Below are 12,263 nucleotides of genomic sequence, written 5' to 3' on the forward strand. Positions count from 1 at the left end.
CTAACGGGCCTGATCAATAGATCAATAATAACATGTACCGCGATAGATATGTGATCAATATCAATAGATAATAAATCTGATAGATGATTCAATGATTTTACTGAACTCTAATCGAACAAGAACGACTGTAGCTGCTCAGAAAGGGTGGTGGAAGCTTTGGTTACCTAGCAACGGCTTGTGAAGTAACTTTTGGTCACCTAGCAACGGCTTATGAAGTAACTTTTGGTCACCTAGCAACACCCTGTGGAGTAACCTGCGCTGCAGCAGTTTAAAGTTTAGCCACGGCGCCTTTTAACTGTTTAAAAATACATAAAGAACAATGTGGAGTGAAAACTGTGGATAAAACAGGAAAACTAAAGTCACCATCTTGGCAGGACTTCATACAAAAAAAAATAATAATAATAATTACACTGCAAAAACTCAAAATATCACCAAGTGTTTTGTCTAGTTTCCAGTGTAAGTATCTTATTACACTTGAAATTAGAAAAAATATCTTGTACGTAACTTTTCAACAAGATATATGAACTTGTTTAAGTAAATAATTGCTTAATATTGATGAAAAATGTTCCCTTGTTTGCAGTGAAAGAACTTTTTCATAAATTTTAAGAAATGATTGACGTAAGCTCTTGTAATTTGCTGAAAAATTACTTGTAAGTCAGTTTTGTCTTATGTCAAGTGTAATAAGATATTTGCAATAGAAACTAGACAAAAGTATTTGGCAATATTTATGTTTTTGTAGTGTACGCATGTACAGATAACGTCTTAAATCATGATGCACGTTTTCAGCAGCCCTGTATAGAAATAATGTTTCAAATCCCTCTGCCAACAAAATGCTTCAGCACATGACAGCAGAATGAGTCTGTTGCTTTGCACAACCACCAGCATCCAGTTGATTTATAGAAAAAGGAAATTCTTGGAACATTTTAATATTTATCCGCAGGATTCCCAGCATGACTGTCACAGAAACTCCTACACAATAAAACTCTCATCTGAGCTGAGACAGATTAATAGTTACACCACCTTGTGCAGAACGCAGCTCTGATTCAGAAGAGAGAACAAGTTCCTTTCATAACCAAACAGCTGGGGTTTTCTCTGACATCTTTTGTTCTGTCAGTCATTTTTAGTCTTTGTAACATTCAGACAGAAATTGTACCATTTATTAAAGGGTTGATACTTTTGACAGTTTGGAGATTGAACTCCTTTTGCAAGTGGCCTGATATGTTGGTAGCATGAATGCTAATTACCACTTTTAGTAATATGCAACTTGTGACTTCATATATTAAAAAATATGTAGAAATGTAAACTATATTTATCTTCTCCTGAGGTTTTATACCCTCTTATGTGACGTAAACATTACATGTTTTATGGTGGAGATGTTGCAACAATCACTGCAAGGATGAACTGATGTATAAAATGTCACAATAGTTTGTGGTTCTGTTGTGAGAATGATGAAAGTTATGATTAACAAACTATTTAATACTTATTTTTTAGGTGACTGTATGGCTATGACTACATGGAACAGCATTCATGGGGCCACAAACACAAATACTGCTCTTGAAAAACGTAGCTGAAACTGCACATAGTAACTGCATTTAATCATATTTTCAGATTTACTGATATTTGTTGATGCTCTAATGGACCAAACAGTGGAGAAAAATATTGGAAATAATCTAGTTTATCGGCCCAGTCCGGCTACTTGTTCTGCTAGCAGCTTGTCATGCAGATCCAGTCGATAATAAATGAAAGTTATCCATCTCTCAGAAACAGATCCAGCAGATAGAGCCAAAAATAAACACTTTTTTTAAAAATACATGCAGCTTTTTCAAACTTGAATGCCACCTGATATTAAAATAAAGTAATAATTGGTCAAGTTTAAACTTTTGATGTTACAACTTTTCTCTTTTTCTTCTTCTGTTGCTTTCAGAGGCTGTTAATGTTTGTTTTTTTAAAACTGTGTGTCACAAACAGCATCTGTCGGGTTTTTAGTAACGTGGGTTTTGTTTTTTCCTCTGTAATGATGCAGTTCTATTTCATAATAATAATAATAATAATACAGAATGTCAAACTCAGTTTAGTTCCAGTTAGTGTCTAGAGAAACTACAGACCCTGTTAGCAGGCTGTGTGTTTCTTTTGCTGTCATAAATATGAGCCTTTCTGACTTTCATGCTGTTCAGGTCAAACGGCTAAAGAGCTTCAGAGCTGCACGTTTTCTGTTTCCAATAAAAACTTTACAAACCTTTAGAGTGTTCCCCTAACCCCGTTTCTTTGTGGGTTAGTAATTGTCTCTCCTGAGTCAAACGCAGCTCAAAGGTCAAATATGTAGCTTTTAAACCGGTGAGTCTTTGATCGCGGATGTTTTAGGATAATTTACAAGCTTCAACTCTTGATTCTCGTATTTCAGAAATCACCTGAGCAGCAGCGGCGAGCCTCGTGTTTGAACTTCTTTTCCTCCCTCCGGCCGTTTCTCCAGAGGTGACAATCATGTCGTGACACGTCTCGTTTCCTGTTCTGACCCGCAGGCACGAAGCACAAGACGATGCTGGAGGCCCGCAGCGGCGTGGGCTCCATCAAGTCTTTCCCTCGACCGGGAGTCAAAAGCAAATTGGCTTCATCCTCCAAATCATCAACTGGCCTGCAGAACAAAACCTTTTACTGTGAGACGTGTGACGTGCATGTCAATTCAGAGACTCAGCTAAAGCAGGTGAGATTCACAGGCTGGAAACTGGGCTCTAGTTTTAAACTGAGGCAGAATTTCAACGCTAATTTAATTGGTTCTTGTTGTTCTTTTTAATTATTTTTTTTTTTTTTTTTTTTTTACAAAATACTGTGTTTCTCACGCAAGTATGTCATCTTGAAATTCACAGAATTGAGCCGGAGAAATTGTTTAACACGATAAATAATTCACATTTGCATAACATGTCAAAATATTTCCTGGAGGCTCAACGTGGCACTTTCTGAGGGCTGTGGGAAGCAACACGCCTCCCTCATGTGTGCTGTTGCATCAGCTGGAGGAGGATAAGGCAGGAAATAATAAATCAGAGCACAACCCCGTACTTTATGCAAATGATGTCTTTGAATACTGAAACTGACACACAGGCTGCTGTAACGCAGCTCCGCCGGCTGATCCGTCCGGAATGAGGGATAGTATGCAGAAGAGTCATGTTGGGGTGAAAGGATTCCCCTCTTGTCTGTAAACTACAGAGCAGGAATCTTTAACTACTCATACGTTCTCCATAGTTTCCCTCCAACCCACCAGAAATCCTTACATGTTTAACGCTACTCAGATTTTTCTGTAATTAATCTCTTTAGGTGAAATGTGAGCCGTTGTCAGTTTTACTTTATTATTTAAAGGGCTCATTTTATGCAAAATGTACATTTTAAGTGTTTCTATCCGTTTTGGGGTATACAGCTTTGGAAAAACAGCCCAGGCACTTAAATAAACACGTCATTGACAATGGTTATTGATTATTGATTTTTGGTTGGATGTATATTTTGATGGAGAGAAAATCCAAAATAAATTCAAACTTGTGCATAAAAATGTTATTTTTTTTATCATTGCAGCTGTGCGTTGTCTAATTGTTGCACCCTGGGAACAGAAAAGTGTAGATAAATCTGATTGATTAGTAAGTGTAAGCAAACCAATGTAATATTTTATATATAAGAGGTTAAATCTTCATTTCTCGTTCTGTGCCGTTTGGTGCCAAACCTTCGTTTGATGTGTTTTATGTCAGAAATCGGCCCGGTATTTTCAGAGCCAACCTTGATGTTTCTCTTTTTAAATGTTCCCGTCTGAAGAGCAGAAGTTCCCCACAAACCAGACGCGTCCCGCACAGTGCAGAATTTATGAAGCAGCTCCAAGCCAAAACAAAAGCGTGAATGTACGACTGTCTGCGAGGATTGGAGAAATTTAAGCCGGGGCGTAAATCAGGTGTTTGGTAACAGGATGTACCCACACTGACCACACAGCTGTTTGTCATATTTCAGCAGGAGGAAAGCCACATTCTCCTCGCTATGTAGCAACATGCTAATAAATCAAACCATGGGAGGCTCAATAAGCCCATAAAGCTGGAACAGTTCTCACCAGTTAGCCAGGAAGTACATGGACAAAAGTGTCAACTCATGTAAACCCTTTAATATTTTCAAGATGTTTACGTTTATTTCCATGCTTTCAATTAACATCAAAACTGCTGAGTGAGAAATAAATGTAACTGGGTCACAAAGGAAAAGTTTGGATGATTTATAATTCCTTTAGTTAAACCAGTTAGTTAAAGAGCCTTGAAAGAGTTTTTATCCTTAAAATTTCAAACCTTGAGTCACATTACAGTAAAAAATCACCAAATATTTTTTAAGTTGGGATTTTCTGAACATTCAGCTCCACTGATTTTCTATTTAATTGACCAACATTTCTGATTAAACTGAAGAAAATCATCACCACAGCATGATGACGCCACCACCATGTTTCAGCATAGAGATGGTCAGATTTGGATTGGAAATAGTTACATTTACTCGAGTAACAGAGCAAAAAATGTTAGCTAATTAGCTCTTGTAAGCACCAGTGAGCATCGCATACAGGAGAAAGATTGTCAGTACTAAGACCCTCCTCCCAGCTCTGATTGGTTGTTTTTGACCAAGCTGTGTATTTCTGCAGATAGCAGTAGGGCCCCAGGAAGGAGTTAGATTTTTTTTTTCACATTATCTGTTTCACAACGTTGTGACATTTTTAACAAACATTTATAAAAAAATGTTTATAAAAGTTACAAACTGCAGCTTTAATGCGCAGTGTCTTTATTTTTTCCACATATTTGCATATTGTAAAAGTTATTTTGGTTAAGTCTGACCAGTGTTTTCTTCTTGCAGTGTTTAAATCAGACTTCCTGTGGTTTTTTTCTCATTTAGGTTGTCTTCTCTACGGATTATTTATGTTTTTTTCTCTGTATCTCACAGATTTTATTCTCTTATTTTTTTATCTAATGCTGTTACTGATAAATTTCAGATTCATGTGGAAAAAACAACGATTAGGTTTTCTTTTTTTTTTTTTCTCGCACACTCAGTGGTCGCCTGCTGGTTAAACGATATCAACAACACTGACTTCTGCCTCGTGTTTTTTACTCCGTTGCCGTGGTTACACAGCCGGCCATGAAAATGTGGAAAGTAGTCGTGGACGTCCAGAGGCAATCAGCTTTTATTCTTCAGCTGGAGATGTTCTTACTGCTGCACATTTCTTTAACGCTTTCATCTCATTTAGTCACTTTTAACGACTGCTGCCAATCAATTAGACAAATTTATCAGATTAATTACGCTTGAAATGAGAATATGCACGTTTTTAATAAAATATTTAACAAAATAGTTTATTGTCTTAAACCAAATGTCTGAAGATTCCTCCAGATTTTCATATTCAGGAAGTTTAAAAGTAGTAATTTTGCTTCAAATGTTAATAATGATTGAGAAAAATGAATGTTGAATGTTTGTTCAAATTTATTTAGAGTTGTTGAGTGAAAATCTGTCGTTATCTGAACCATTAATGTTTTATACGATGGAGAATTAGGGCCACGCAAAAAAATAAGATTACAAGAATAAAGTCAACATAAAATTACAATAAAGTCGTTTTACAAAAGTAGTCACTATGAGTTCATCCTCATAATACTATAACTTTATTGTCGTAGTTTTAAAAATGTTTATTTTTGCATGAATCTCTGAGCTGTTACTGGAAAACAGATGCTGACTATTAATAGCTACTCTGTTCAGCCCCAATTAATTAAAATAATTTATTCATGGTAAAAAAAAAAAGTATCTTTCATGTTTTGTTCGTCTTCACTGTAACATAAAATCTCAAAGTAAACGAAGTGAATTGGTTCCTTTTTTCATGTCATTTTTTCTCCCTTGTTTCCTTTTAGCACATCAGCAGTCGGCGTCATAAAGATCGAGCAGCAGGGAAACCAGCCAAGCCCAAATACAGTCCCTACAGCAAACCGCAGAAAGGCCAGACCAAACAGTCGGTGAGTCTCTGAGACAAACAGTCACCAACCAACCAACCAACCAACCAGTCAACCAACCAACCAACCAACCAATCAGTCAACCAACCAACCAGTCAACTAACCAATCAGTCGCCAACCAACCAATCAGTCAACCAACCAACCAGTCAACTAACCAANAACCAATCAGTCAACCAACCAACCAGTCAACTAACCAATCAGTCGCCAACCAACCAATCAGTCAACCAACCAACCAGTCAACTAACCAATCAGTCAACCAGTCAACCAACCAACCAACCAGTCAACTAACCAACCAACCAGTCAACTAACCAATCAGTCAACTGTCAACCAACCAACCAGTCCACCAACCAATCAGTCAACCAACTAACCAATCAGTCAACCAACCAACCAATCAGTCAACCAGTCACCGTGTCGACAACAATATAACACCGGAGCCAGTATCTACGGAACATATTATTGTGTTTCGGTTTTGTTTTGCTTTTATTAATTATGTAAAGTTTGCGTCTAATGCTCAGTTTCAGACATGTAAACGTATAAATCTGAAGAAAAATAGTTCCACCAAAAAACACCAACATTTTTGGATTAATCTCAGAAATTTTCTGAAAAAAAATTTCTGAATATGAAAAGTTTAAAATTTGCTAAAACAAAATCTGAAAATTTAAGATTAGTCCCAGAAATCTAGAAAAACTTTCCGAGTTTCAAAAATGGAACATTTTCCATATATCAAAAGAGAAAAAAATTACTTTTGAAAATCAGAAATCCTCAAGTTTTACTAGAAAACTTCAGGGAAATTTCCGATTTTTTTTTCTAACTTTTGACTTTTGAAAAAAAATTCAAAAGCTTCTAAGGGTTTTTTTTTAAAAAAAGAAAACTTTAAATTTTTTGAGTTCAAAATGGAAAATTATTTCCTTTTTTCTAGAAAATTTCTGAGATTAATCTCAAAATTTCAGATTTTTTTCTATCAAAATATTCAACTTTCCAAGCTCAGAAATTTACAAGTTTTCTCCAAATTTTTGTCTGAAAATTTTTACATTTTTCGAGATCAGAAATTTTCACGTTTTTCTAGAAAACGCCTCAGATCAATCTAAAAATTTCTGAGTGAAACTCAGAAATTTCAAAGTTGCCAAGTCTATTTCTAACAAATTTTCGACTTTTGGAGCTGAAAAATGTTCTTGTTTTATTTAGAAAATTTCTGAGATTATTCAAAACATTTCCAGACTGAAATTTACTTTTCGTTTTTATTTTTCTACCCTTAACATCCCTGACACGCCGCTGTGGGTTTGTCCGCTCAGGCGCAGCAGCAGTTTCATCTTCGTGGTAGGAGGATTTTTGTTGGAGGGAAAATTGAACAAATCAGTTTTTGGGCTTCCCCACGAAGCGATCTTCGATAAGTCGCATTCTGTCCAGCCGACCGCACCTGACTCGGTAAAATGTCAGCTTTTATAAGCGGACCACCTGCCAGCACGGTTTCATTAAGGAACCTAATTTGAAGCCTGGATATTTTATTGACAGAAAGAGCTCGTCTGGTCCAGCATGCTGCAGGAGGAATGCAGGCTTGGGTCGATTACTGCTTAAACGTGATTGTAAATGTCAGGTTTAACTTATTCTGAGGATTGTGGCCTGACACATCAAAGCGGCTCATGTTGATGAACGCCAGATCAAAAGAGAGAGCAGAATAACTTTTTATTTACCCGGGGTCGTCGTTGAACTTTCTGGGACCTGGCAGCAAATCGTTGCTCTTTTCTGGCTCCTGGTCTTGATCGTCACATGCAATAGATAGAAAAAGAACCATGTGGGTTTAATGTGGGGAGCTGTTAATCTTACAAAAAAGCCCAAGACGACGTCGTTCATCACACCCACTGTTTGCAGAGACCAGGCAGCAGGGATATCAGCGAGGGGGAAATGGCTTTTTCTGAAACCCATCATTGACTGAGTTAACGGAGAGGAGCTCCTCTGATGAGCGCCGAGTACAGAGCGCTTCCCGTTGGGCTGCGACGCGCCAGCCGCTTATTGATAACCTGTGACGGCGGCTGCTACGCTGGGAGGACGCAGCCTTTTCATCACCGATACACAAGATTAAGCCTGATAACTTTGGTGACATTTCCACGCCACGAGGATTTTCATTTTTATTCTTTTCAGATAAAACTACATGACAAAAACACAAAAACTGGCCGTTATTTTAAGATTAGAAACATCTATTTGGGAGGGTTTTCTTGGATAGACCAAACTATGGTGTTGCTTGGATGATTCGTCACATGAGCCATTTATCTTCAGACTGTCAGACAGCAGCAGAGCTGTGGGAAGAAACTTACTGACCAGACCAGAAAGATGTTTTTATACCTTGCTGTAAAAAAAACATCAAATCTAACCAGGGTAATGCCTAGATAAAGGGACACCTAGCTACAGATAAACCCTGCTACAGCTAGTAATCAAAATGGTCTGTAAGTAAGGTAAAATAACCTGTAAGAAAGATAGAAAATATGACTTTGTTGGACAATTTAACTGCTTTCTGCAGAAGATGGTGCCACTGCAAAAACACCAAATCTCACCAAACATTTCTGGTCCAGTTTCTAGTGCAAATATCTTAGTACATTTAAAATACCTGGAACTAGAACTTCTTATTTGAAATTATTGAACCAAGCTCCTGTATCTTGCTGAAAAACTACTTATCAGTTAGTTTTGTCTTTTATTTCAACTCTAGTGAGATATTTGCACTTGGAACTGGACCAAAAAATGCTTGGTTAGATTTGGTGTTTTTGCTGTGACTTTCCTTTTACCTGAACAGTTTTTCACAAACTGTTAGGCCACATGGCTACAAAAATGTTTCTCATTTGATATTTTGCCTTAAAAGCTGAACAGTGTCTGTGGATTATTCCCTATCAATCTGAAATGCTTGTCGTGTCTTCTGCCCCCAGATTAAGCTGATCTTAGGAAAGGAGCCTCAGTGTCGGCCTCTGACCGCTCAGATCCTTCCCGCTCACTTGGCAGCGGTAGCCGCCGCCATCGGAGGCTCCTTCACACACCGCACAAACCACGGCGCCAGCCCAACGCCGAACCCTGCCCTTTTCCAGACTCAGGCGCTCCCCGCCGCACTGCTCCGCCCGGCCCCCGGGCCTGTCAGGACCTCTCATCCACAAGTCCTCTTTGCCCCTTACTGAGCCTCGTCCGCCTCCTCAAAGACCGAGCCGCGTGGAGTCACTGCAGCCTCCTTCTATGCATCAGATTACTGGACATCTTCAAGCCGCCATGTTGGAACCTCCAGCTCCTCATTCAAAGCAGCCGGAGCTTCTTGTGCTGGATTTATTTCTCCGATCCTGACCCAACGAGCTTTCAGTGCCATGGCTAACCCGTCCCGGACCGACCCGGACCTACAGTACATTGTTCCGCAATAATGTATGTGAACTATGCAGTGTTGTTGCGTCCTGACTGGGATCTGGTGCGTGGCGCCCGACATGGAGGAGTCACTCACAAGTGGAACCGGTTGTTCCTGGTACCGAGCGCTGGAGACGCTCCTCTGTTCCTGTATGCACTTTAAGCTCTTTCTCTGATGTCTACAGTAGATGGTTAGACCGTGTTAGGTGGTTATGTGTCTTGTAAAGTGTGTGTGTGTGTGTGTGTGTTTTTCTTTTTGACATTTGTCTCTGCATATCTTTATGTGTGTGTTGGGGAATGTTGGGCTACATGTGTGCGAGTGTGAGAGATGTTTCTATCCATCGTAAGCCATTCCAGTCGTTATCCAGCATCCATTGTCACCTGCTGTCTCACTGCAGAAACACTGAATTACACCAAGTATTCTTGGACCAGTTATAGTGGAAATATCTTAACATACAAGGAAAAAAGCAAAATCAACTTAGAAGTAACTTTTAAGCAGGATATGAAAGCTTGTTTTAGTAAATAATTCCTACAGCTTATTTCACTTCAACTTTTTTTCTCATAAGTGAAATATCTAGAACTTTTTCATCGGTGCCATTTTATAGCACAATCAGGTTACTTTGTTAGCTTCAGTTGTTATAAAAAAATGGTATATCAAATATGGCTTAAAAGAAGTTTGACGCCTCTGTCTCTTTAAGAACTCCTGCTCTTTCGGAAGCCCCGCCTTCAGGAAGTCATCACAACATGGCTGATCTATTAACCCTTTAACAATGTGTTTACCAGCGTTTCAATGAAAAGCAGCTTCTGTAATGAGCTCAGCAGGCGAGCTGCTACACCAGGTGTTTGCTAATTGCTGCTGGCTAGTCTGAAGGAGCAGGAGAGGGCTGCTCTGTGAGGCGGCAGCTCAGAGGAGGAGTGGCTCCTCGAAGGCGGGGCTAGGTCCACCCAGGCGTTCTGAACAGCTGAATGGTTGCCATGGAGATTAAATGATTCTCAAACATGCATGAAAAAAATCTAAGCAACTCTCCAGTTTTTGATGAGGGAATAACATTATAACATGATGTAAGGCTCAAAAAAGCATATATTTATTTTTCATGATACTTAAAACGAGCTCCTATGTTTTGCTGAGAAGTTCCTTGTAAAGTAGTTTTGTTTTATTTTGATTGTATTTTGACGTTTGCAGTAGAAACTGGAACAGAAATACTTGGTTAGACTTTGTTTTTGCAGTGCTCTGGCCAGAGGGACCACAAAAGCTTGTTGTGTTAAATGTCGTGTAAAAGATGAACAATTTCAAATAAAAGAATCCTAATTTGTTATTGATTGTGTCCCTTTAATCAGTATCAATACGGGAAAATCAGCAGGTTTTTTTTACATCTGCTTTCGGTTGTTTCTTTGTTTTTTCCTCATTTTTGTGTGATTTACTTTTGCGAGTTTTAAATCAGCAAACTAATTTTAATAATGGATTAAAAACCCTGAATGAAATAAAATCGGTTTTTAAATGGTGATTAAATTTCTAGCAGGAATCTAAAACACGTTTGTCCCATAAACCTGCCATCTACATGTTGCTATAACTGGAAATGTGGAGAAATTTGAGCAGGACCTTTTTAACACCATGCTACAAAATTCTTTATCCAAACTTTGACTAGGCCACGCCAATAAAAGTCTGGATTGTGAACTGGATTTACATATGTTTATGGATTATTGATCAGCTGAATAACCAAAGTGCTCTTCTCTCTTGGGTCATGAACTGACAGCCATGTTTTCTCCGTTTCTGATCAATAACAATGATCGAGTTTCTTACCTGTTTCTTCATTTCTTTGGGTAAAGGAATCATATTTTGTTTTTTGAGATTGTTCAGTCTATTTTATGGTGTCATAAAGGTTCTATTAAAGTGATTATTTAAAAAACGGAATAAATATGCAGAGGCAAGTAATTTTAAATTTTTTCAAACTCAATTTAAATGTTATTTTCTATCATTTGGTTTCCAGTTGTTTAATTATTTTTCTTCGGTTTATCTGCGAGCTCCAAAAACATTAAAACCCCGAGATAATCAGCTGTTAACCAGGATTTGATGATGTTTAGCTTCAGTGGAAACATGAGGCGTTTTTAAATGACGTTATGATTCAGAGCCTGGATGGATTTATTGAAAAGGAAAACAGTGAGCGACTTCACTAAGTAGAGGAAAAGTTTGATCATTTTATGAGTCCAAATCGTGCTGGATCTGGGAACGTAGGCGGCCTTTTGAAAATCTGAGCTATAAAGTGAAGTAAAAATGTTCTTTATCAAAGAGAAACATGCAAACTGCTGTTGCATGTTAATTAAATTCAGCTCTGCTTTTTGATGTAGAGAAAATGCTCCCTGCAGTCCTTTACAGTTATTTCTTATCCAGTTAATTATCCAGATATTTTCATATTTTGTATTCTTTTTTAAAAAAAGATTTTTTTAACGTGTGGCATTAATCAAAATTAAATGTTTCCAGTTTTATGTAGGTTAAGTTTACCAAATTATTTCTATTTGCTAAATGTCAGAATAATTTAAATTATTTTTCTTCAGATTTATACGTTTACATGTCTGAAACTGAGCATTAAACGCAAACTTTACATAATTAATAAAAGCAAAACAAAATCGAAACACAATAATATGTTTTTTGAAAGGACAACCACAAAATAAAAGCAAAAAATATAAACAAAAAATATTGGAGACTAAATATTACTCTTTGTTATGTTCTGTGCATTTTCTGATTAAACTGCTGCAACTAAACAAAGTCCTGCTAAATTTCTCATTAACTTGATATTTTAATATCATTTACAATTATTTGATCATTTTTATAACCTTAACCCATGACCTTTTATTCGGTCTGTTTTAGTAATTATCAGATAAAATTCTGTTTATTAGTCA

The 12,263-nt window shown here is 37.6% G+C and overlaps 1 protein-coding gene across 3 annotated transcripts in view; it reads left to right on the forward strand.

Annotated features, from left to right (window-relative positions):
- Window positions 1–9,901, forward strand: part of znf385d (zinc finger protein 385D) — a 105,720-nt gene extending 95,819 nt beyond the window's left edge. For all 3 annotated transcript variants that reach the window (XM_008430995.1, XM_008430994.2, XM_008430996.2), the window contains 3 exons: window positions 2,520–2,701; window positions 5,895–5,996; window positions 8,909–9,901. In XM_008430995.1, coding sequence (XP_008429217.1) covers window positions 2,520–2,701; window positions 5,895–5,996; window positions 8,909–9,151 — 527 coding nt within the window. In that variant the 3' untranslated portion in view covers window positions 9,152–9,901. The remainder of the gene's footprint in view (window positions 1–2,519; window positions 2,702–5,894; window positions 5,997–8,908) is intronic.
- Window positions 9,902–12,263: the final 2,362 nt, after the last annotated feature.

Source organism: Poecilia reticulata, linkage group LG16 (assembly GCF_000633615.1).
Source record: "Poecilia reticulata strain Guanapo linkage group LG16, Guppy_female_1.0+MT, whole genome shotgun sequence".
NCBI classification, from domain to species: Eukaryota; Metazoa; Chordata; class Actinopteri; order Cyprinodontiformes; family Poeciliidae; genus Poecilia; species Poecilia reticulata.